At 54.7% G+C, this 25,768-nt stretch overlaps 1 protein-coding gene across 6 annotated transcripts in view; it reads left to right on the top strand.

Annotated features, from left to right (window-relative positions):
- Window positions 1–6,272, top strand: part of Zbtb40 (zinc finger and BTB domain containing 40) — a 74,354-nt gene extending 68,082 nt beyond the window's left edge. For 4 of the 6 annotated variants that reach the window (XM_010626003.1, XM_010626007.1, XM_010626001.1 and 1 more), the window contains 2 exons: window positions 246–472; window positions 2,134–6,272. In XM_010626003.1, coding sequence (XP_010624305.1) covers window positions 246–472; window positions 2,134–2,328 — 422 coding nt within the window. In that variant the 3' untranslated portion in view covers window positions 2,329–6,272. Of the gene's footprint in view, window positions 1–245; window positions 1,252–2,133 lie in introns of those variants that run through there. The other 2 variants (XM_010626006.1, XM_033767362.1) reach the window with 2 other exon arrangements.
- Window positions 6,273–25,768: the final 19,496 nt, after the last annotated feature.

Here is a 25,768-nt window from a genome sequence, read left to right as displayed (position 1 = left end):
AAGAGCACTCCTTAGAACAGTGAAAGTTGGCTAGCCCTGCAAGACTCTGCATCTAGTTCTGTATTTATCATTTGTTCTGTATTTTGTCCTTTTGTAAAGAAGGTCGCTCCAAGTGGTACCATCTTCAGATCCCCCCAAACCCAGCTCTGCCTCTCCATCACAGTCCTCACACTAATTCTCTCACATTTCCCTGCTCTGTCAGTCGTTCCACCCACAGCCCATCTCTTCTGCTTCCCCTCCTCCAGGGTCCCAGCCATTCAGGTGCTTGTACTGTGCGGCTACTTTCCGCTTCCCTGGAGCACTGCAGCACCACGTCACCACGGAGCACTTCAAGCAGTCAGAGAGCACCTTCCCCTGTGAGCTCTGTGGGGAGCTCTTCACCTCCCAGGCTCAGTTGGATGGCCACCTGGAGTCTGAGCACCCAAAGGTGATGGGCACTGAAACCCAGGCAGCCACCTCCCAGATGGTACAGGTGATTCTGGGGCCCCCAGGGACACAGATTGTGGTCACGGGGCTCCTAGGACTTCTGTAGAGATGCCTCTGTCCCAGCACTCAGTCTTGTTCCCTGGGGCTCTTTCAGGGTCTGTAATATATTCATGATCTTAAGTGCTTCTGGACCTCTTCACAAACAGAACAGAAAATTCTAGTCTCCTGGTGATCCCTAAGGCAGATGGAATTTCCAAAAGTTGGAGGACCTTTGCTTTTCCTCCCATTCACACATAACCCGCCTTCTGAGGTATGCCTTGGAATGTGTGAGGTGTGCAGGAGACCTTAAAGCAGGGTGGCCAAGCTCTGTTAGTCAGGGACACTGCAGTTGAAGGCCTCGGGTGGCTCCCCTGGCTGGACGTGGCCATATTTGTACACATCTGGGCCTTTCCTTATCTGCTGAGAAGGCCGCCTCTTTGTAGTGTTTTGAGTCTAATCTTGACCCAGCTTGTGTGTTTACCTGGTTTTCTCTTACCCTCCCTCCTGATCTGTAGAGAGGGCAGCAGAAAAGATAAACTGAGCTTGGCCAACTGTTAGTGACCTTAGATGGGTTGGAGAGGAACTGTAAGTGGAGGCTTTAATCTGTTGAGTTGTCCCACTGCCCAGTCACATGGGTGAGTCTGTAAACCGTTTTCTTAGAGCCTCCAGGGTACAGAGGGAAGGTCAGGTGGGCAGGACCCAGGTGACGCTCCTGATGTCACATTACTAGAGCCTCTCTGCTTTCATCTTTTTTGTATTAGAGTTCTTGGTAAGATGTCTTGCATGGGGGGCTCCAGTCCTAAAATAAAGAAAACCTGTTTGAAAACTCTGTTGCTAGATAACTGTTGATTAAGTATCCCAGTTGCTGTCTTCACTCTGCAGCAGAGAAGCAACTGAGCTTGCCCTCCGCACTTGTGTGCTTGGTCTTCTCTCTTGGCTGGTTCTCAAGAGCAGGTGGCTGTGCCCTCTGGGGATTCACTGGTGTAAAGATATCAAGGACATCAAGCTGTGCTAGGGTCCACAGGTCAGAGCATTAACTTGGAGGTTCAGGAAGGAACTGGGTGTGCTTAACCACGGAACGGTTCTCCCGGAGCCAGGAAGGCAGCTCTGGGAGCGGCATGCCTGACCTTAGGAGAGGGGCTGCCCTATCAGCTTGAGCTGAATGAATGAGCTTGTCTTCCTGAGCCTGAAGCTGTGCTGCTCCAAGAAGGCTGCCAGCCCCACGGGGGCCCTGGGACTACCACCCCTGGTGGGCCTGGCTTCTGGTAACTCACCCCATTTCCGTGTTTCAGGCATGAGACCACCTGCCTACGATGGCATTGCTCTCACATGGCACTTAGCCCTATAGTGTTGTCCTCAAGACAGGAAAACCCAGTGTGAGAAACTGAGCCGGTGTTCACTGGTGTGTAATGACACAGTCCAGGCACCCTGAGGTGGCACACTGAGCGAAATTATAGCAATTTAGTACACAGAGTTAAATTGTTTGTCTGCCTTCTCTTTAGCATCATTGGTATGTTAGACTTGCCTCTTCCCATTAGGCATAAGTAATTGCTCTCCTCAGGTGAAAATATAAATATCATCATTACAGCATGAGACAGAAGCCATGTAAATTCTGGGGCACTCACTGTGGACACTGCCCAGAGCAGCCCCCTGCTCTTTCCTTTTCAGGTGATCCAGACTTCGGAGCCGGCAGCCCCAACTGAGCAGGTGATCACCCTGGAGGAGACCCAGCTTGCTGGGTCACAGGTGTTTGTGACTTTGCCAAACTCTCAGACATCTCAGGCCAGCTCTGAGCTCGTGGCAGTGACTGTGGAGGACCTGCTGGATGGTACTGTGACCCTGATCTGTGGTGAGGCCAAGTGAGTGTGGCAGCTGCTCACTGGCAGAGGAACCGGCATTTGCTTCAGAGAGGAAGTTCCGAATCCTGTCCTTTGCCCTTCCCTGCTGACCCAAGTGGTGAGCATCTTAGCCTAGCACCAACCCAAATGGCCTCCCTCGAAGGACAGAAAAGCTCCAGTGCTCTCACACCTAGTGTCTGAGCTCTGTCCTTCATAACCAGGCTTTGTTCAGGCCTCTGTGACGCCACCTCTGAAACGGTCTAAAAGAGCAGTGGGATGGGGGCTGAGGTATAACGCTCCAGCAGCTCTCAGAGGACAGAAAGGCATTTAGGTGGGACTGCGCCCACAGAGTAGGCTGTGTCCTGCTTGTGCCTCTGGCCATTTGGAATGAGAGAGAAGCACAGCAGACTCCGAGGGAACCCGGCCTGAAGCACACTGCGCTTTTTCACTTTTCCCAGCCTCCCCTCTGCTCAGCTCCATCTACTTCCTGGGGCTATGCTAGCACCAGGCACTAAGGTGGCAGCATTCACAACGCCCCCATTTCCCACTGCTCTGTAGAGTCGACTTCCTGAAGCAGAGCCTTTGGTGTGCTACTCCCGGGAGTGTTGCATGCGAGGCCATCCAGCAGCTGCCTTCTGGGATGTTCTTCACGACGTTCCCTGTAGGCTGCTTCTCCTCATCCTCTTCCTCTAATCAAAGGCTAATGCTTCCACCCACCCTGAAGGCCTCGCTCACTGGCTCCCTCTGGAGTTGGTGACGTCGCTAATGAACCTGCAGCTGGCGGGCTGTGTGCCTGCGCACACAGGAGCAGCAGGCTGCCCCTAGCTCTGCTCCTGCTGCCAGGGCAGGGCGCTTGCCTTGTGCACGGCCAGCTGTCTGAGCTGCAGGTCAGTGATCCTTCTGAGTCTGAATTTCACAGAGCCTGTTATCTTTAGTTCCTAAAACATAATCTGGTAATTAATGGTTTGTGGAATCCATTATGAAGTGCAATTAGATGGATGTTGGTTCCTGCCATTTAGAAAGAACGACCAGCATTTATCTTCTTTTCCTTGATGCCCAAAGGTTGCAGCAGGCTAGTGCAGTGTTTGAACAGCAGGCAGGGCCCCCTGCCGCTTAGTGTGGCTTGACCCCTTGCGGAGCGATCACTTACCCTCACACCACACACTGGCAGAGATGAGCCCACTCTGTTTTCCAATCGGGTGTGGCCCCACCACCACCACATGGCTGTGTGCAGAGGTGCTCGTAAGTGGGGCCTTTACTGCTGCACACAGGCAGGTGGGGCACAGCTAAAAGTGCAGAGGCAGAGCCTGGGTTCTGACTAGTATTTTCAAGGGCTGGCTCTTGTCTTCATTGGCATTGGCTTTGTGCAGGCAATCCTGGCAACAGTGAGTTCCAGCCCAGGCTAGCTCACCCCAGCCAACTGCTCCTACCTCCAGCCCTCCTTGGTCTGAAATGCAAATCAGTCAGACTTGTCAGTTCTGAGATCTTCCCATCTGGAAGGGTAGGGGAAGTCTTTAAAGGAGAGGCAGCCTCAAAAGCCAAGTACTGACCAGAAGATGGTGCTCAAACCTTAAGACTTCTCCTCCCTGGGCAGACCTCACTGTTTCTACCGAGGCTGTCCTCATCTTAAGATTTTTCAGTCTCCACGTGCTGGCAGACCAGGGAGCTCTTGATCTGCAAGTGGCAAAATGGCACAGACTATCCTCTTGGCAGCAGATGAACCCCCCAGAAAGACAGTGGAGTGGCACTGGCTTCCAGGCGTTGGTGCCGAGCCCAGCGGGTCAGAGTGGATTGCCTCATAAGCCGTAAGACGGTGGAATTGCACTGAGTGGAATTAGAACTTCTCCTGCCAGAAGGCAAGACAGTAACACAAGTGCTGAGGACTTGTGGCAGAAAGTAGGTTGTTTCTTTTTAATGAAAAGACTAAAAAGAGCTATAAGTTTTAAATCCAAGTGTCAGATCCTTTCCAGCACTGAGAAATGCTTTGGATGAGGACCCAGATGGTGGCCAGCCACTCTTTCTCTTCATAATCGCTGGACTCCTAGCTCCCTGTGCTGAAAGCAGAGAAGTGGGACCGGCTGCCAGACCACCAGATGCACTCTTTCCACACTGGGCAGGAGGCACAGAGCAGCACAGACCAGTGCTCCTGGCTTTGGGCAGAGTTCGGCAAGGGCCCACTCTAGGCCCAGCGCCGGCTGAGTGGGCCTTTTCACTGGCTGCCTGGAATTCCAGTGTTTTTCTCTGGCGGAGATGTGGATTTTAATGAAGGAAGACTTTTTCAGCTTTCCCCCTTGTGCCCAAGAGACTTCTGACCTGCTGCCATGGAGCACATCGCCAGCGGGTCTCCTTTGTCCACACCTCTTGCTTTCACTGTGGCACCCACATTCCCTTTGGCTCATGTCGTTGTTGGAGGAGTCACGAGGCTTCTTGGAATGTGTGGATTTGCTCAGGGGGACCCCAAGCCGCCTCTGCTCCCAAAGCTCAGGATCAGGCTGATGAGGAGTCTAAACTAGAGTCTGACCGTGGGAAGAGTGGGGTCAGTTAGGGAACAAGATCTGCCCGTCACAGGTAAGTGACACCGCAGATGGGTGACAGAAGAGCGGGGCTACCATAGGCAGACAGAAGTCCTGCTCTTCAGATGCAGGAGCAGAGCCTGGAGCAGAGGGGCAGCAACAGGGCAATGAGCAAGTTCTCATGTGTGAAGCCTGCCTCCTCTGTCTCAGCAGCTCTGCATTTGGAAAGCATCCCCCTGAGGAAGCTGCTGATTTGCGGCTGATCACAGAGGCACCTCTGCCGCATCCCTCAGGCCAGAGCTCTGGTGGTCAGGGCTGAGGGACGAAATGAGGTACACGTGGTGCATGGAGGAGACAAGGTTTATTCTCCCGATCCCAAACGGGCAGATTCATAGTGTCAGGGAAAGGTGAGGGGGGCCCTAAAAGTTCCTTCTTACCCCAGGGGCTCATGACATACTGGAGGTGGGAGGGTATGCCTTTTAAAGTCACATGTGCCTGAGCCCTGTACTGGTGAAGGGCAGGAGGGACCTGCTAGCCTTGCCCAGAGTACACAGGTGGTTCTAGGGGGCAAGCAGCACGACTGTTAAATTGGGCCTCGAAAGGTGGACAATGAGAGAAGAGGCTGTAGTGGTTTAGGCCTTCCAAAAAGAGGGTTCAACAGTGTGATGCAGTGCACCCCAGAAACCCTTGGGATATAGGAAGAAAATGGAACTAAAGAAAAGACTTGGGGTTGAAGAGAGGCAAGTTCATTGTTTTGTTGCCACAGAAACTTTGGGGCTGGTAGGACTTGGGCCAACAGCTCAACATCACAGCTGAAACTCAGAAACTTGCTACACCTGCAACTCTACCTGGAAAGAAGATATCAGTACTTTGGGGGATGAATTGTTGGGGGGAGAAATGTCATCTCTGGGCTAATTTAGATTGCCTCCAAATTGTGGAAATGGTCATGCTTTCCTTTAGCAAGGCCAAGTCACACCTGTTTCCATTGCAGTCAGGGCAATCAGCCCCCATGTGATGCTGGGTAAGTTGGGTTACAAACTGTTACTCCATGTTTAATGTGTGCAAATACATACAAATAAAATACGTACTTGGAAAAAACTATGCTGCCTGAGATTCAGGTGGACTCTTGTGTCCCAGACTCTCGGTACCTGTCCAGTGGGCACAGGCCTGAGGGCCCAGGTTCCTAGGGACTCCTGTGTGCCTTCATGTTAGCACAGCCCAGGGATTGTCCTGTGGCGCAGTCTCATTTGAGGGCCATGTTTCAGGGCACAGGCTTTGGTTTCACTCTTGGTAAATCTCTGCATGCCACTGTGTGATCCTGGTGAGTGCTCGTTGAGTTCCCACCTCCTGGTTCCCAGCAAATGGTTTCACTTCATACAATACAGGATATATTGAAAGCCAGGATTTAATGAATGTAGTGTAAAATGTTTAGTTATTAATAAAGTTTTTTATAGAACAGCCAGTCATTCCCTGAATTTTCTGGAGCTACGTGTTTTCCTTTCTGAATCCTTAGGGACCCTTAAAACACACACTACTTTTCATTTATCTCTTGAATCTCACGTACCCCCAAAGTACCAATGCTGAGCAGATAACCATAAAATAAGCAGAAATCTTTCCCAGGGAACAGCCAAAAATGTCACATTGCTAACAGCCAGGAAGGAGACCAGAGGGAGAAGCACAGGTAGGAGGTGCAGGTGCTTGTAGGAGCTGACCAGCCTGTGAGGGGAGGGGAGGGGAGGCTGCTGAGTCCCGCAGCCCTGGAAGCTAAGCTCACTGTGGGCCTGGGCGTCTCTGCCCACTTCCCCTTCCCCTGGGACTCTCCTGGTGCAGAGCCACAGGCATCTACATGAGGGCCCACCCCTCCGCCTACAGTGTCTGCAGTCTGGCTGTGTACATTGTGTGTGGGGCGGGGCTGCTGAGTATGTCCCAGGCAGCCAGGAGGGTAACTAATGGGGCTGCCTCCCGGTCAGCCAGCTTGGCAGGTTTGCTGGAGAGCAGGTTATCCTCTCCTGGACCTGGGTGGCTGGTGGGAGAGGCCATGCCATAGTAGGAAAGGTTGGATTTGGGAGCTTCCCAGTCCCACCTGTTACTAAAGGGTGACCTTGGAATGATCATGAGGAGAGAAGTTATTAACATTTGTTTAGTGCCTGACAATATACTGGCTTCCTAAGTGATGGCTGCTAAAGTTTCTGACTTAAAGTGCCTAAGGGGATGTCGGGGCAGACAAACGAGAAGAGGTGAGATTGTGCTTTCTGGGCTGCACTCAAGTAAACCCAGAGCCTCTGCCCGGAGTAGACAGGGACAAGGGGAACCGGTTCTACCAGGGCTGAGGCTCAGCAGCTGAGGGGTCGCCTCTGAGCACATCAGCAAGAGCAAGGGGAAAGGAAAAGTGAGTGCGGTGTTGCCTGGCCTCCTTCCTCTGTGTGTGCACACGAGTGTGTGTGTGCAGTACTGGGGATTGGGGCGGGGCCTTTACTCTGGGCTACACCCACAGCCCTTTCTATTTTTTTGGTGGGGGAAGCATATCCACTGTGACATTGTGTCTCTTCTGCAGACTTGGTCCTGACAGTGTACTCTGGGTGCAGAGTGGCTGTTGCCTCTGTGAGACTCCACAGGACTCTGACCCCATTCTCACAGTTTTGGGGGGCAAGAGGAACTACCCCCCAGACCTGTGTGAGCCATTTCCCACCAGTGGTGGATATGCTGTCACTCTCCTCTCCTGGGGTGGATTCTTCTGAATGCCTTGAGGACAGGGACCACATACTGACTTGGTTTCTCCCACATTGGGCGCCTAGAGGGGACCAGCAGTTGGGCTTGCCTCTCTCCGCTCAGGGAGAACCCCACTTCCAAGTATCACTTCTCTCAGCGAGGCTGTGCACCAGCCCCCTGCAGGCCAGTCTATCAGAACATCCTCCTCTCCTTGTCCTCTGAGAAGAGATTAGCAGAAGGCTAAGAGCAGCTATCAGCCAGGGCTCCCCAGCTGCCCTGATCAAACACCACTCCTGCCGCTCCTCTTACACCCGTTCCCCCAAGGCAGGCCAGAGACAGCTGATCAAACGTGGACAAGGTCAGTCCAGAGACCCAAGACCCCTCCAGGGGAGATTTCACAGCCCTGCCATCGGGAGGGCCTGATAAAGTGGGCAGGGTGTGGGGGTCCCCTGTGGGGCTGGCATAGGACCGAACAGCTTTTCATTCCACTTCAAGCCTGCTTTCCAGAAGGCCAGCGCCAGAGCTGTCTCGGAGCCCAGGGACTGCAGCTGAGGAGAAGGGTGGCTGCATCTGCTCCTGTGCATGTGGGGATGAGAGACATCAAGTAGGGCGCAGGTGGGCTGGGAGCATGGGATTATTAGACTGTCACAGGGTGACTTAAGATCCTCACCGGCTGTGACCCCTTCAAGGGCAAAGGCAGTGCTTTGTCCTTGTTCCTACACACATACACCCAGACAGCCTGGCCATCAGGTGTCTGATTGCGCAGGGCTGTTGAGACCTGAAGTTCAGGGAGTCCTCGGGCTCCTGCCATGTGCTTGGTCCCATGCCAGACCATGTGGAGGGCAGGGTGGGCCTGGTAACAGTGGCACGTAGCTCCTGTTGGCTCCTGCCATGTGCTTGGTCCCATGCCAGACCATGTGGAGGGCAGGGTGGGCCTGGTAACAGCACGTAGCTCCTGCGCCCAGGCAGCTCACACCTCGTGAGACAGGAGAGGGTTACTTGTGAGAAATGAGTACCAGGACACCCATACCAGTCTAGACCAGAGAACCAGGGCTCTTGGTGCCTACAAATGCTGAGCGGATTTTGTTTGTGCTGTCTTTGGGGGACGGGGTTAATGTTTTTAGAAATATTCTCATGCTATTTTCTGTTATTAAGTGATTACCACACATTGGACACTGGACGAAGACCTTTATGTAACTCTTACTCCATTAAGTCGCAGCATCGGCCCTCTGATGTTGATGGCCTTAGCTTCCCTGGGTGAGGGGCGACGCCAGAGAAGTGATATCACTGCATAGCCAGGGAGAGCACAGCTGGGGCTTGAACCTGGCTGTGTGACTCCAGTGTTTGCTCTTAAGCACCGTGCTATATTAAAGCAGTCCTCGCTTAATACCTAATCGCTCAGAAAATGCAGCTCACCCCTTCCTGCCCTTAAATAGCCTTGTCATACCTGGGCTGTTTGACTACTCCTAACCAGTCTCCTCACCTGCTCGCTCTCCTTGCCCTGGCAGCCAGTGAGGCCTAGAACTCTGCTTTCATCACTGGGAATATGGTATCCAGTAGCAAAAACAGTGCATCCTTTGCCTTACTGTGGCACGAGCTGTCCTCGGTTGACACCTGCTAGCACCATTGGAGCTCATCCTTAAGATGCAGGACCCCCACAAGCCCGGCGGGCCTCCTGGGCACAGCCCCTAGCACACGCATGCAGGGCACCTCCCAGCAGTTTTGCTCTCCTGACTTGCCCCTGATGCTTGCTTAGGGTCATCGACTTTGAAAGTGTCCTATGGAAGGCTCTAGTGCAGGCCCTGGCATGTGACAAACGCTCAGTAAAAGTGGCACCTGTCTTGTTATTGGGGGTCCCAAAGCTCCCATTCAGAGAGCCCACTGGATACTTCCGATGTACGGATAAGGTGGGCTCTGTGAGAGGAATAAGATGAAAAAGAAGGCAAGCTGGTCCTGTGGGGAGGAGCTGGGCTGGTCCCCTGGAGACGTCTGACCTACACACTGGGGGCAGCAGGACCAGGGCCAGAAGCGGCTCAGTGGATGCATTATTCGTTTGCATTATTTCGTTTGATCCTTACAGTGACATGATAGCTCTTTATTTTACTTTCTTTTACAGTAAAAGAGTTGACAGGTAAGACCTCAGCCTCATACTTAAGGATCCTCAGCTAGCGAGAGATGGAACCAGCTTCCCTGACACTAAACCTGGCTTCCCGCTTCCTCGTGGTGTCCCTCGTGTCTGTCCTGGTCCTTGCTCCCAGAGCACTTGAGGTCATTTACTTGATTCTGGTGGCAATGCTCTGAGGCTGGAGGGTCATGAAAATACTTTTCCAGTGAAGAAAGAGATCTCAGGAAAAACTCGGTCACATGGGTAGTCCGTAGTAGAACTGTGGCCAGAACAACTGGCCTGGCGTGATACCTGCCCCGCAAGGAAAAGGGAGCCTTAGGCCAGCAAGAGGGCACCAGGTGCTGCCAGTGACCCAGCAATGGGGACAGCCAGAGAGCTGCCATTTGCTAACTGCACCATGGGCCGGGCAGCACCTCCACACCAGGTTACCAGACCGGCACTGTCCTCGGCTCGGCACTCCCTGCATAGCCTTCACCTCCCTGAGCCTCCGTCTAGTTCTGCGCTATCTAGTGCCTACTAGCTGACAAGTGACCATCAAAACTGAAACCTCAGCTCCTTAGGCCCCATTTAAAGCGCTCAGTAGCTGAGCGCTGAGCCCACATTCAGCGCAGAGTTGTGTACGATACTGTCATAGGTGCCCAGTGTCAGGAGGGAAAGGCGACTTTAGGTCACTCGTTAAGAGCCCCGCAGCTAGTACTATCTGGGGACAGTCTGTGCCCTCTCTGTCCTCATCTTCACCGTGGTGGCTACTGCTTACTGAGCACCTGTCATCCCCAAGCCACATGCCAGGGACTCCACTCCCTCATGCTGAGCCCATCGCACAGAGGGGTACACAGAAGCTCAGGCAGACTTGTCCAAGACTGTTGAGCTGCTGCTGGAAGGCTCACACGTGTAAATATAAATCACCCTATTCTTGCTCCTGTTTCTCACCAGCTCCTGACGAAAGCCAAAGAGATATTAGGAGGTACCACCAAGGCAGCTGCGAGGCCCTCTCCCCCTCTGCCTTTGAAAAGGCATCATTACCTTGCATCTGCTGTCGGGACACAAGCTGTATCCACAGAGTGGGCTGCAGGGCCAAGCGCACAGCTCTGGGGGCATAGCCTCACTTCCTGGCTATCCTGGGCTTTCTGACTACTGTGGCATGCCCTTGCTTGACATAAATACATTTTTTAAAAAGGATGCCATGATCTTTTTCGGTGTTTGTTTTTTGAGATGAAGTCTCTCTATGTTGCCCAGGCTGGCCTTGAACACTTGGGCTCAAGCAATCCCCCTTCTTCCTTCTGGGTAGCCGGGACTACAGGCTCACACCACATTGCCAGCCCTTAGCAAATGCAATTTTTGTCTCATCTTGGAGCTAATAAGATTTGTGGCAACATGCCAGCACACTTATAATGGGAGTCATGGGCAAACTGAATTCATTGTCACTCGTGAGCAGTGTGACCTTGGACAGCACGTCTTTTTAGCCCCCACCCCCAGCGAGTGGATAACCTCTAAGGGCCCTTCTCCAGTATTCTACGGCTCCTTATACTGCACCAGTGGCTGAGAAGTCAGGATTCCGAGTCTGACACTGCCACTTTAACGCAGCATGACTTGTCTCTGAGCCTTGGTGCTTCATCTGTCATCACCTCGCAGAGGATCTCAAGGCTTGAGCGAGCCCGGCAGGGGCTGCCCCACGGCAACAATACCTTGGGAACCTAGGACGCATTGGAGAGTGATGGTGGAGGAGTTCCTGTCCTCCTTGGGGACAAACATGGGGAGAACGTGTCCTCTTGGGGCCAAGTTGCAGGCGTGAAACTAAGGGTGGCCCGAAGAGGCCCTCCCAAGGCAGCCAGGCCTTCCTCAGTGGACATGGGCATGGGGACTGCTGCTGCTGGCCCAGCAGTGCGGAGCTGGCAGCAACGGGTGGCTGGCAGCTAGGCCTGGAAAAGGAAAGCATCCTGGAGCCAGAAGATGGGGCTGGCCTAGGGGAGGACGGTGGCCCTGCCCAGCTGTTGCAGAAGGGATCCAGCAAGGAAGAGGGGAATCTTCCAGGAGCATCTCTGCTGACCACCCAAGGCTTTGGCCTCAGTGCCACCTGCAAGAGTCAGGGCCCGATGCCCAAGCCTCCGAGTCAGGTTGGCTGGGTGACCCCAGCTTTGCGGGATCTTCCTCATCCCAGCACACAGAGGCCCGAGGAGATAGAATCCCCTGGATGCCCCAGGCTGCCCCATCTCCTGGTCAGAACCGTCCCACCGTCCTTTCTAGGGGCTCAGAACTCAGCATCCAAGGGCTGGAGGAGGTTACAGAGTTTCAGCGTCCCCAGCATGGAACTATGTGCACCCAGTCAAGGGCACACTTTCTGGCCATGGCTCCTGCCAGCTGTTCCCACCCAGCCTCTCCCTGCCCTCCCTTAGGCAGCTGCCTCCACCACACAGCCAGGTATCTTCCCCCGGACTTTGCGGATGCCCTGTACAGCCACGGCCCTGGGAATGTGTTCGTGTTCTGGATTTTGTTTTGTTTTGTATTGTACTTTTTTGTGGTAAAATATACATAAGAAAATAAGGCAAAAACATGTTAAGTCCAAAGTTCAGTGGCATTAAATCCATTCACGTGGTTGTGCTCAGAACATTCTCTTCATCCCATATTGAAGATCTGTGCCCAGCAAACACTTCTCATCACCCCCAGGAAGCCGCATATCAGTCAGCATTCACCCCAACTCTCCTGCCTCCCCAGCACTGAGCAACCACTGTTTTCTGCTGTGCCATGAGTTTGACTAGGCCAGGTGTTGCGCCTGAGTGTTGTGTTCGTGTGTTACTCCTGCAGAGCTCAGTGACAAGCAATTGTGTAAAAAGAGTGAACAAAGGGGAAGAAAAGCCACCCAAAATTAAGACCATGCCTGAGGCTTCCCAAAACCACCACTGTCCCCCGCCACACCCATCTCCTCCCCTCCCCTTCCTCCTAGAACTTGAGCCTTGCATGAAGATTTGCTGAGCACTTACGATGGCCACCCTCTTCTGGGCCCTGGACCCCACAGCAAACAGCAGATGACAGTTTCTGCTCCCAGGTAACTCGAGCTTAGTAGGGGAGACAGACAAGGACGCAGTGTGCTAGACAGTGAGGAGTACCAGGGAGAAGGAAGCATGTGTAGGAAGGGTCAGGCAATGTTGCCACTTTAGATGGTGCTTTAGTCTGCTGCCTGTTGCTATAACAGAATACCTGAGGCTGGGTACCTTATATAGAAACAAGGTTTATTTAACCTGTAGCTTCAGAGACAGAAAGTCAGAGATCAGGCAGCCTTTTCTGTGTGGCCTCTGTAAGGGCTCCATGGCTATGTGATGGGCAAGTGGAAAGGCAACCTGCCACATGCAGAAGGGGCCAACCACATAGGGTGGCCTTGCTTCCTGACAACCTTCTCTCTAGAGAATTAATTCACTCCACAAGGACAGTGCCCCCGTGACCTAATACTTCCCATTAGGCCACACCTCAGTAATGCCACCTGAGGACACTTCTGGTACATGAACATTTCAAGGACTCACTCAAGCCGTAGCTGATCCAGAAAATGTCTCAGCTTTAAGTGACTTGAACAGAGACCTGTTAGCTTTGAGGGATAGCCATGTGAATATCTCAGGGAGAACACTTCCGGCAGAGGGAGCAGCCAGAGCAAGGGCCCTGAGGCCAGCATGTGCGTAACCTGTTTGAGGAATACTGAAGGGACCACCGAGGCTGAAACAGAATGGGCAAGGGAGAAAAAGCTAGAAACGCAGCTGGGCTCCAGATCACGCAGAACCTTCTGGGTTGTTTTACAGATGTAGCCAGTGGAGGATTTTGAGCAGAGGAGCTGTGCTGCAGTGCAGCACATAACTGAGACGGAAAAGGGTGGGTGCCAGGGATGACTGAGGGCCTGCTGCAGTGTCTCATCACAGCAGAGCTCCATAAAAATACAGATGGGGCTGCAAGCAATGAAAATGTCTGAGTGGCTCATTTGCTAGCCAAGCAAGGAAAATGATGGTGACTTGGACCAGACTGTGGTGAGGAGTTGTCGAGTGGAGCCAACAGGATTTGCTGATGGAGTGGACATGGAATCTGAGGGAAAGAGGGTTCAAGGATGATTCCCGAGTGGAAGCAGGACGTTGCCACCTGCTGTGGTTGGAGATGCGCAGGCAGGGCTTGGAGGGAGGAGGGTGAGAAGGGACATGCGTGCTGAGCTTGGGGCAAAGGAGTGGAGAGCCAGGTGTTTAAACCGGGTGCCCTTAGGTTGTCTTCTGAGTCTCAGCCAGGGCCAGGTGTCACAGAGCCTCCCCCAGAAGTGCCAGCTGTAGCTCACGCTCATCCCTTCTCAGCGTGGGGAAGAGATCAGCATCAGTCTGTCCTTACATCCCTCCGTCCATCCACTCCGCCAACATTCCCTGCACATCTACCCCGGGTCACACAGGAGCTGACAAGCCCGAGCCTTGGGAGTGAGCAAGCTGTGGCCTGACCACTGCCCTCAACAGGCTCATACTCATTACAAATTCCCTAACCTCCTCCTCCTCCTCCTGCCCCCTCTGCTACCTCTGCTCTCACAACTCTCGTGGCCTCAATCTCTCCATCAGTGCAATGACTTTGAAATGGCCACTCGCTATTGAAGTGCCCTGCTAGCCCAGCCCTCCTGTAACTGCGTGCGGCCAACTTGCTCACCTCGTTCTCTGAGCTGGAACAGGGGTCCATATGTGGCTCCCTGAACACCCATCCAATCAGCGAGAAGTGACGCACTGTGGTTGGCCAATGAAGGTGGCATATGCAGGTCTCCGCGCATCCTCAAGGGGGCGCCGGCCGGCTACTGGGGCGAAAAATCGGCTCTTACAAAGCACAGCTGCATACGGTGCGTATACACATGTGTACGCGTAGCATCAACATTTCACTCAGAAAAATGTCTTGAAAGGAATTTGGGAAACAATGCTGAAAAATATGGTTGAGAAATTGCTCACCAAGGGAAGGAGGAGAGGGTCAGGTTGGGAGCACACACTCATCACAGCACACAGTAACAGGATATAGTCCTGGTGCTCTGGACTAAGACGACAAGTGCGGAGACACTGCCCCTAAGGCCACCATCTTGGGAGGGACATTCTAAGAAATAGGCAAACGTTACACCCAAAGACAAGAGCCACCCCGTCTCTAAAATGGGAGGTGAGCACAGCCCCCGCCAGCGTGTTGGGCGGGGAGCACGTGAAGCCATCAGTCACGGTGATCGCACACCGGCTCATTCGCTCACAACTGTGAGGAGGGTCCGCTTGGTAGGTGAGGACACTGAGGCAAGGGAAGTCTCAGGCGAGGTCACGCGGGAGCAGTGTTTAACCGCTGACCCAGATGGGGTGAAAACACAGGCGGGGCCCAGCGCCTACAGGTCCTCCGTGCTCAGCTTCTTACGGGTGGCCCGGGCTGTCTTCCCGAGAGCCCCAGTCTTTCTTTTCTAGGGGCTGTTGACAAGCAGAGCACATACAGAGGAGATGGGCTCAGGGCGGCTGAAGGCCCTGGAGACCCTGAGCTGCCAAAGGGAAGGCCCGGGGGAACAAGCACTGTCTTCCCAGGCCTTCAGCTGTCAGAGGGATCTGCTTAGGACTTGGATCTGACCCGCCGTGGCCTGCTCAGCCCCCCGCAGCGCTGGAGATGGAGTCCTGGTGGCTCAGGCAGACAGGCCCTTGGCGGTGTCCTGTCCTCCATGTAGGCCATCAAATCCCTGTCACTACCACCCCATTTCAGGAGCAAGCGGGAGCAGCCCTGCTCTAAAACCCTCACTGGTGCCCCCTGGTGAGGCCCTGCCCTTCAGCTTTTCCTAAAGACCTTCCAGCCATGCCTCAGAGCTCCCCACATCCAGGATCCTCTTCCATGCTCCTGCCAACCTTGTCCTGTCCCTGTTTGGGAAGTCATCCTGGACTCAATTGCAGTTGCTTCTGTGTCAGCCTCACCAGCACAAGGCCAGGCAGAGGTGGCACCAGGGTGGAGAAAGAACTTGCTCAGGTCACAGCACGCAGAGGTAGAACTGTGGGGCCCAGGGGTGACCTCCGTAGACCCTGAACACTAGGGCTCTTGGAATCTGTCCCTGCTCCTCACATATCACCTTTGCAGAGTGCTCCCTGCCTATACTGCCTGGAACAGCCAGAGAGCACTTTTCCCTCCTGTTAGCCATCTTTCATTTCTTTTTCATAGCCCTAGCACCATAGAATATTTCCTAAATTCTCTACTCCTTGGTTGGTCTCCTCCCAAACCCCCTTGTGGCAGGGCCTACCAAGCTATTCACATCTGAACCCCGGTGCCAGGACCATGCGGGGACCCAGTGAGCATTTGTTGGAAACTAGCAGAGCTGGTAGCAGGGCTCCTCTGATTCCCAAGCTCTCATCCTTTGATATCAGCCCATACTCGATTGCCTCACAGCCAGAGAGGCTGTGGGACTTACCCAAGATCACCCAGCCAGCACTGGCTCAGGACCCCTGTTCCTCCTTCAGCCCCTGCTGGGTCCCCCAAGGTCCTAGATGTGGAGCAGCTCACACTCCTGCCCTTCTGGCCTGCCTTTTATTCCACTGAGGGAGGCTTCTGCAGATTCATAATTGTTCCCAGTTCAGCTTCGCCTTTTCTTTTCTCCTGCTGCAGCTTTTTAAATGAGCTCACTCCTCCAGTGACCGTGGTGACATTAATTCACAGACCCCCATCTTTGGTGAGGCCTCAGGCTGAGGTCAGGACCTTTCAACAGCCCTGGCAGGAGCCTCTTGAAGCCCCTCATCCACCTGGCAGTTGTTTGAACTCTTAGAAATTATGCTTTCTCATCTCGTCCTAATGAACTAGTGTGCCCAGTTAGCACCAGAAGCTCTGTCCCTGTGATCTGAGCTGGAGTCTGCCAAGCTTGCTTTTCTGGCTGTGAGACCTGGATGAAGTGCCTTCCTTCTGGGCCTCGGTTTCCCTATCAGTACTGTGGATGTTTGGAGTTTTCGTGTCTAAGGGTTCTCCGGGCTTGGAAAGTCTAGCGCAGTGCCACCCGACAGAAATACAACATAAGCGTGTTGTACACTTCTGAATCTAATGGCCAGGTTAAAAGGGGAAATAAAACAAATTAATTTTAATAGCATGTTTTTATTCAACCCAAAGCGCCAGAGTTCTGAGGTCGATCCTGGGTACCAAAGGGAAAACAAAACAAGATGTCAGAGTTATACTAATCAATATAAAATGCTACTTAAAGAATTTACATTTTTTTTTTCCTTAAAAGCAGTCTGAATGCAAATGACCCATATTCCAAGTGCTCAGTAACCATGGGTGGCCAGTGGCTGCCACATTGGACGGTGTGGCTCTAGATTTCTTGTCCCTCAAGTCTTGTCCTTACACCTGCCTCGGAGAGCTGGTGGCTCCTTCCTGGAGCTGGGTGTTGCCCTCTGTCTCCCATTCCCTCCCTACCTGGCCAAGTGCCAGCCTGGACACAGACACAGGGCCTGTGGCACTGAGAGCTCAGCTCTGGAGTTGCTGAGGTCTTGCGTGGCCTCGAAAGGACACAGAGCTACTGAAGCCTCCTATCTGGCCCAGAGCAAGCGGGAGGAGGCAGGTACTGCCCTCACCTTCCTGGGAAGGGCAGGCCAGGGCAGAACAGGACAGTGGTACTGGGTGATGAGAGACTTTACCTGGGGAACGGCCTCTGCTAAGAAGGAGGGGACTGCGGGACAAGAGGGGACCGGGAGGTCATGCGTTCCTCTGGGGACCTGGCCTATTTTGTGCACACCCTGGGAGCCAGGCCCCTTGGCTGCCTGGAAGTGGTGGCAGGGCTGGCTGTCCGCATCACCCTCTCCTGTTGACGTTCTTGGTCTGTCCCTCTTCCTCTCCTACCCTGTCCTTTCCTGCTCTCCCCCATCTGCCTCAGAGCCCCAGTGCAGCTGCTCCGGGGCAGGGGCTCTCGGTGCATTCCTCTGTCTGTCCGCCCTCTGGTTCTCTCCTTCCATTCTCTATGACCGATCAGTGTCTGTGTCTCTCTGTCTTTCCTCTCCCTCCTTCTGTCCTCCTTCCTTTTGTCTCTGGGTCTTTTTCTTTGCCCCTGCCCTTCTCTGCGGTTCTCTCTGCATGGCTCTCAGCCCCTTCCCCTCTCTCTCCCTCTCTCTCTCTCTCTCTCTCTCTCTCTCTGTCACTGTTTACGCCTCTCCTCTGGAGCTTCAGTGGAGCCAGCTCCTCTCTTCACAGCCTCCCGCCTCTCCACCTTGGGAGGCAGCTGCAAGAAGCACCCCCCCCCCGATGACAGCCGAGCCAGAGCCTCCCTCGGAACTGTCACTGAGGACATCACACACCAGCGCCTGAAATTCAAATTAGAGTTTTGCTGAAGCTGCTAAAACTCATCAAATACTACCTTTGAAGTCGGCTAGCAAGCTGGTCATTGCTCTTAAACAGGTCCCTGTGGGAAACAAGTGGTGGGCAGAGGCTCCTGGCAGGGTCGCTCACATGGGCCACAGCCCCCCTGCCACAGCCCTGCCGTGGGGTTGGGAATCCTGACCCTGACTTGTGGGGGAAGCAGCAAGGCGCAAGGAAGGTGAAAGCCTTAGGCCTGGGGTAGAGGTCTCAGTGGGGACTCACTTGGGGCAGATGTGGGCTTCCGGGTCCTCATCCTTCCTCTTCGGCTAAGTAGCCCAGCACCACTGACCTCCCCCTTCTAGGCCTCCCCTGCAGCCCCGGGTAGGACAATTCACAAAGGTGGGGGCGTTGAAAATCAAGTGTATTGTTACATGGACAGCACCCAACACACTGTTGGCGCTCAATAAATGATCGTTGTTATCGTATCAATAGCAATAAAAGCAACATATAGAGAGATTCCAATAGCAGCACTCAGAGCAAATCCTTATTGCCAGGCATTGGTTTAGGGGCGAATCAGTATTAGCTCATTTCACCCACGGCCCAACCCTGCAAGGAGGCTCAGGCTGACCCCATTTCACAGATAAGCAGGCAGCCCCTCCACATGTGCACTGTCTATATGTTCACCACCACCCCCAAACCCAGGCCCAGTGTCCAGTTTCCCCCTTTCCTAAGCTCAGTCCCTTCTGAGAAGGTGACTTCCTAGCCGGGGCTGTCACCACGCGCCTGCCTGCCTACCTCTGCACCATTACTGGCCCTCCCATGGCCACCAGTCTGGCCTTTTCCACTGCAGAAAACCCTCTGTAGTTTGGTCTCATTACCTGCTGGCCAGGAGGGGCCATTTTCAGCTCAGGAACTTTAATATAAAATTCTTTGGCACCCTACTTCCTGTCAGAGATGACCCAGAAAGGACAAAAGTGAGAGGGAAAAGTTGTGCTGAGGCCCTTAGGAACATGAGCAAGGGCTGCCGTCTTTGGGGAAGACATCCAGGACCGGTCTGAGGCACAGATAGTGGGACCCATCAGGGCAAGTGGTTTCCCTGGCCACCCTGGACTCAAAGACAGTAGCCCAAGAGAGGGGCCTCGGGCCTAGAAAAAGCCACATGTGGCATGGCAGGCCCTGGTGCCTGCAGAGCAGGAGGCCTCCAGAGACCTGATATGGGAGACTGCAGGAACCACAGGGGCACACACCTGGCCTGCCAACCACGAGCTGCCCTCTGTCATTCATTCAGCAAGCCTTAGGTGATGCCTACTATGTGCCAGGCAAGGCCTAGGAGAGGACACCCATGAACCTTCGAAAGCTCCTGGTGTCTGCAGGAGACACACGGCCCGGCACGGCTGCACCTCCGTGGTTGGCCTTATGAAGATGGGTGTTTGGGAGACTGAGGCAACCCAGAAAAGAACAGGGGCTTTCACAGACCTAAGCTGATTGAAACCTCATCAGCAGCCAAGGGACAGCAGAAGAGAAGACGAAAGTGCTGACGGAGTGCCCGGGACAAGAGTGGTGAGATCCTTGGCTGGAGAGAGAAACAAGAGCCAGCATGCAGGACTCCCCGGAGAGGTCACGCTGACAGGATTCGGAGTATCCTATGTCTTCGTGCCTGGAGCTGTGTGAATGGAAACAGTGGCCACAGGGAAGCTCCCCAGCAGCCCGAGACACCCAGCAGTTGGTTCCAGATACACCTACAGGCTGCCCAGGGCAGGATGGAGCCTTTTCAGAGGCAGATGTGGATGCCCGAAGAGGGAAACTCTTAGCCACACATGAGAGAGAGGCAAGGCCAGAACTCAGAGCCCAGGTTCTCCAACCTGGTTCTAGCTTCACCAGTGGCCTAGAGTAAAACTGAGTTCGTGGACAGCATGCTCAGCCAACATACCCTGTGGTGCCTTCCAGTGTCAGGCTCCGAGCCTCGTGTTCCCAGGCTGTGCCGAGGGACAGGGGAGGCCAGGTATTAAGTAGCACTGGACCCAGATCAAACTGCTTTTGGAAGCACGTGGGATGAGAGAAGGGTACGCAAACACAGTGTGACCAGGAATGGGGGTGCTGCACGGGCCACAGATGGTGGACGAAGGCCCGGTCCCTCATCACCTACAGGCTGCCCAGGGCAGGATGGAGCCTTTTCAGAGGCAGATGTGGATGCCCGAAGAGGGAAACTCTTAGCCACACATGAGAGAGAGGCAAGGCCAGAACTCAGAGCCCAGGTTCTCCAACCTGGTTCTAGCTTCACCAGTGGCCTAGAGTAAAACTGAGTTCGTGGACAGCATGCTCAGCCAACATACCCTGTGGTGCCTTCCAGTGTCAGGCTCCGAGCCTCGTGTTCCCAGGCTGTGCCGAGGGACAGGGGAGGCCAGGTATTAAGTAGCACTGGACCCAGATCAAACTGCTTTTGGAAGCACGTGGGATGAGAGAAGGGTACGCAAACACAGTGTGACCAGGAATGGGGGTGCTGCACGGGCCACAGATGGTGGGAGAAGGCCCGGTCCCTCACCGAGGACCCCGGTTTCCCACCCTTAAGCAGCAGGTGGGGGAGGGCTCTGGCCACATCCCCCCCATTCTGTTCAGCCCGCTGGTCTTGTGTGAGCGTGCATGTGTGTGCCCAGTCTGTGTGTGTGCGTGTCGAACAGGACCGGCTACAAGTGCCCCAGGTGTATTTCAGGGCCATTAAAGCTCTGTGTTTAATGCCTACAGCCACCGCAGTCACGGCTGTCACTGGGATTTCATGGGCTCCTTTACATCTTCAGCTTCCTCCTTCCCAGACGGCTTCATCGTCCCCAGCCCCCAGCCCCTTATCTGGTGAGAGAGGAGGCAGTGCCAAGCTCTGGAACAGGGACAGGCTGAGGGCCTCAGAGGGCTCCAGGGACAGAAACACTGTCACAGGCAGCTGTGGCGCAGGCCAGTGAGCTGTAGGCTGGGTGGGACCAAGAGGCTGGATCCGGAGTGAGGAGATGAGAAACAGGAGCAGCAGTGGGTGAGATCTCAAGAGCATGCTGTCATGACTGGGTGAGGTCAGGAACTTTAGGGGTCAACTGGGGGGCCGGGAGAGCCAAGGAGGGGGCTGCACAGGGGGAGCAGAACCCAGACCCCAAAGGAAGCTGTTCAGACTGTCTGGGGCCTGGAGCAGCTGGCATCGATCCGAATAGGGAACAGCCCCGGGAGTTGAGATACCAAGGGTAGGAGCAGGGAGAGCTCTGGGGAAGCCAGGGTTCTTGGATCCCCTGCTGGCATCAGCAGCACGCACACTCACACACACGCACGCACGCACGCACACACACATGCACACACACACACAGCTCTATTTCTCCTTTATCATAACACACCCGCTTATGGGCACAATGGATGAGCAGGCACTGCTATGCTGGGGTTCACTGGGATTCCCTGGCTGTGCTGAGGGACAGGGGAGGCCAGATATTAAGTAGCATTGGGCCCAGATCAAAACCCTTTCGGAAACACATGGGATGAGGGAATTGGACAACATAGGGAAAAACAGCACAGCCCCTCACCTCGGGAGAAACCCTCAAGCTATTCGATCACCAGGTGGTCAGTAAGTATGTGCCAGGCCACTGGGACACCCAATCCAGCTTCAAGTCAGGCCCTGCTGCAAGAAGGAGGTGACATCCAGGTTTCCTGGAGAAGCAGAGGCCTGGGAAGAGACAGGTAAGGGGGCAGCGCCTTGTACAGAGAGCAGCACAGACAAAAGCAAGGCAGCTGCAAGGAGAGGGCCAGGAAGCAGAGACTTTCTCCTGGGACAGTGGGACAGACCAGACAGCCACAGGTGGTGAGCAGGGGAATGTCCTGCTTTGGGAAGTTACCCTTGCTGGGGCCCCAAAGGTAAGCAGCCCCCCCCCCCCCCCGTGGCTGAGGTCAGGAGAAAGGCAGGTTAAACAAACAGGGATGGATCTGATAGACGGTCCTGGTGATGGGGCCGGGCTGCCCTGCCCTGGGCCAGGCTGTCTCCAATGCTGCACACCCTCCACAGCCTGAAGTGTGCTGTCACAGGCAGCTCCAGAAGCCTCCTGCCCGAGGGACCTGTCACCACGGTGCCATCCCACCGAGCCTCCCGCCAAGTAATCCTCTCTCACTGAAGTGCTGTCCTTCAGCCCCTCCCAGCCCAGCCCGGCTCCAGCCTGGCAGCCCACTGTCAGGGAGTTGCCTTTCTTCTGAGCAAATGACCTTGGTCGGGGCCAGCACAGCTTGAGCAGCACATAGAAAGCTGGGGTACAGGGGTGTCTGCTGGGCCCCTGGCACCCTAGGCTCTCACCATCCTTCCTCTACTTGCTTCCCTGGGAATAAATCTACCTTTGGGACAAATCCAAATGAAACTGGACTCTCAAGAGCTCCACGAATGGGTCTCCAGCTCCCAAGTTAGATTCTGTGTCCTTCCCAAGAAACCCACCCCCAGGGAGTCCTCTGACTGAGGGGGACACACAGGCCAGAGTCAGATATCCTGGGGTTCACATCTCTGTCTGCCCTCTTCCTGGCCAGTGACCTTGGACAGGTTGCCTTCCCCCATGAGCCCCCAGGGAGCCTGATATAAACGGGATGATACCCTTCGCAGCCTTGGCAGGAGGCCAGCGCAGAGGGAGACTACTGTGTGCCCAGCCCACAGTGGACACCTCCTCAATGCAGCCCCTCCTTCTGCATCTTTCCCCCTGTCCTGGTGGGGTCAGGACATGGACACCCCCTCCCCATCTCCCCAGGGCTGACATGTGAAGAAACCCACAGACTGGCCTCCTCTGTGTCCCAGCTGCTCCGTGGTGATGGCCCCATGTAGGGGCTGGAACACTGGCTGAGGAGTCAGGAAACTGCAGCCTCAGAGCAGTGACCTCCCGTCTCTGGGCCCAGTGGTCACTGGCCTTCTCCCCACACGCACATCCTGCATGCCCAGCTCTCCCTCCTCTGAGCCCTTCAGTAGCTTGTCCGTGGTTCTCAACCTGCCATGAAACGGCCATCAGACTAGCAGTTCACGAGGTGGGCAATGTGTCACCCAGCGTGGGCCCCCCAGCGGCAGGCCGTGGAAGGGTGGAGGGGGAGACAAGCGTCCTCTCTGCCCATAGGACAGGGGACAGGGAAGGGAACCCACCCACGTGGCACCCCAGGCTGCACGGCAGCCACGGAGGTCTTCAGGATGGCCTGACACAGGGGATAGAGTGCAGAGGGCCCAGAAGGGCTCTGGGCGTCAGCCTTGTCCTTCCTCAGAGACGGAGCCTCAGCGCACTGCACAGTCCACACGGGAGCTGCCGCACCCCCGCCCAAGGAGGCCCGGCTGCAGAGTTGAGGTGCCATCGCCTCACCCACATGCCACCCGCACAGCCCCACCCACAGCAAGTCACTGTCACCAGGTGCCTGGGCCCGCCTGCCTGTGCTCTCACGCTTTCGCTTGCACGTACACACACACACACACACACACACACACACACACACACACAATTCCTCCTCTCTCTCTCTCTCTCTCTCTCTCCCTCCTCTCTCTTCTCTCTCCCCTTTCCCTCTCTCTTAACTCTTTCTCTCCTGAAGCCACCTACAAACCCAGAAAGCTGCTCCTGTTTGTCAAGACGCCACCTGGGTTCATCCCTCCCACAATGCAGAAAGATGATAAGGTTAATACCAGGAACATTAATGCTCCCCCTTTTTTTTTCTTTGGTACTGGGTATGGAATTTGGGGCCTTGGGCTTGCGAGGTAGGCGGCAGCACCACTAAGCTAACTCCCAGATCCTTAATGCTCCCCTTTCTGAAAATGATCTGTGGCCTGTTCCTGCCCGCTCCCCAAGGGAGAGGGAGATCTCAAGGCTGGGGCTGGAGAGGTAGGCAGAGAGCAATGACCCGCGAGGGCCTTTTAATCTTCACGAGCCTAAAGGGCAGGTGGTAGTGTCCCCATTTTACAGATTGGGACTGAGGCTCAGAGAGGTGAACTGACCTCCCGGAGCCACACAGCACACAGGAAGGGTCAGGCCCGGGTCTTGAACCAGATTTGACTCCAGAGCGCAAGCTCTTTGCTGCCTGTAAACAAATCTCCAGACTTTCCCTAGCTGCTGCCGGGAGCCCTGTCCCTGACTTTTTTGCAAGAGGTGAGGGGACCCTGCCTACCCTGTTCCCGAGCCGAAAGGTCAGGCACAGCTTGGCTCCTCACTTGGCAGAGCCCCTCTTCTCTGTCCCGAGGCCCATGAGCTCCTTCCGCCCAGAGCGTTAAGGGGTCCGGGTCGGCTCTCTCCTCACAGACCACCCAGCCCCTTTATAGCCCCGTCCCGGACCTTCCTGTCTCTGAGTGCTCCCCCTCCCCTCACCCCAGTGGCCTCCTGGCTCGCGGAAGCCTCAGAGCCCCCGCTCTGGAGCCAGGTAGATTTGAGTCTGCCACTTAACTGCAGTGACATCTTGGACAAGTCATGTCACCCCTCCCCCAGCTGCTTCTCATTTACGTGGAGATAATGCAGATAAGAATAGAACTCACTTCAAAGGATTGTTATTAAGATTAATAAGAACAGTGAATATTCTGTCATGTTATCCTAGATGTTGAGAGTCCTCGGAGGCCTCCCCCAGGCTCAGCAGCACCCCAAGAGGGCGTGTGACCTGCCTGATTGCACAGAGAACCCAGCCCTGCTTGCAAGCCCATGCTAGCCTAAAGGGGGCCCAGGCCAAGCACCAAGTGCGTGCTGAGGGCCACCCCTGATGCAGACGTCAGGAAGATGGCATGAGTCGAAGGGTCACACCATGCAGGGAGGGTTCAAACACTCAAGGTGCTGACAGAGGTGACACGGCCCCATGAGCACTGGGCCAGGGCACTTCTCCGAGGAAGGGTCCCGAGCTGAGCCGGGGGCTGCCAGCAGGTGATGGTGAGCAGGGGCTAGCAGGGGAAGGAGGCCGGGTTGGGCCACCTGCATGTACATCCCGGGACCCACGGGTGTGACAAGGAGAGAGCAACTGGCGGAGGGCTGGTGGGGGTGGAGGGCGCTGGACAGGTGTCTTGTGCACTGAATGGCCCTTTGGCGGTGTGGAGAGGCTGTTAGGGCCCCCAAGAACGTACCCAGCCGTGAGTCACCGAAGCTGCCCATGATAGCCAGTGAGGCTAGAACGGCGGAGAGAGAGGAGGGGCCTTTGGGCTGTGTCAGCTGTGTAACCCCCAGGACAGGGAGGTCCCACAGGCATGGCCGGCAGAGAAGGGAGCACAGAGATGAAGCTCAGATTTCTCATTTGTGCAGCTGGGTGGCTGGTGGTGCTGGGACGGGATCAGGTGGAGTTTGGGGCTCCGGAGGCTGCGGCGCAATGAAGAGTGAGGAGGGCAATGTCTGCAGGAAGCGGGGGAGCAGAAGGGGGCAGCAGGCCAGGTGAATGAGGATCACAGGAAGCACTGACTTCTTTTTTTTTTTTGTACAAGAAAGGCTTGAACTTGAAAGGTGGAGCAGCCCAGACCCATCCCCACCCAGGCCTCTTTCCTTTCCACTCTGCGCTTGCCAGTGGTTCCAAACGGTGGAAGTGATTGATTGTATATAAACAGGAGGAAGCAATTAGTCTGTGCATGCCCGGCCATTAATAAGCCTCTTATGTATTTATAACAACACCTCGCTTACCCTCCAACCTGAGCATAAATATCCTGAGAACAAATATTCTGAGAACAGCCAGGAGTCATCAGAGGAGACCTCTGAACACCTCTACCACTGACAACGAACGCACACTCTCGACTCTTGGAGAAATCCTCGCTTGGGACCCATAAACTCCTACTTTACATACAATTCCAACCAGCACTAATTTTTCTTAAACAGTCCACAGATTAAAAATGGCAATTTAGGTAGCAG

The sequence above is a fragment of the Fukomys damarensis genome, unplaced genomic scaffold (assembly GCF_012274545.1).
Source record: "Fukomys damarensis isolate Sample0158 unplaced genomic scaffold, DMR_v1.0_HiC HiC_scaffold_23, whole genome shotgun sequence".
NCBI classification, from domain to species: Eukaryota; Metazoa; Chordata; class Mammalia; order Rodentia; family Bathyergidae; genus Fukomys; species Fukomys damarensis.
This window is presented reverse-complemented; position numbering and strand designations above follow the sequence as displayed.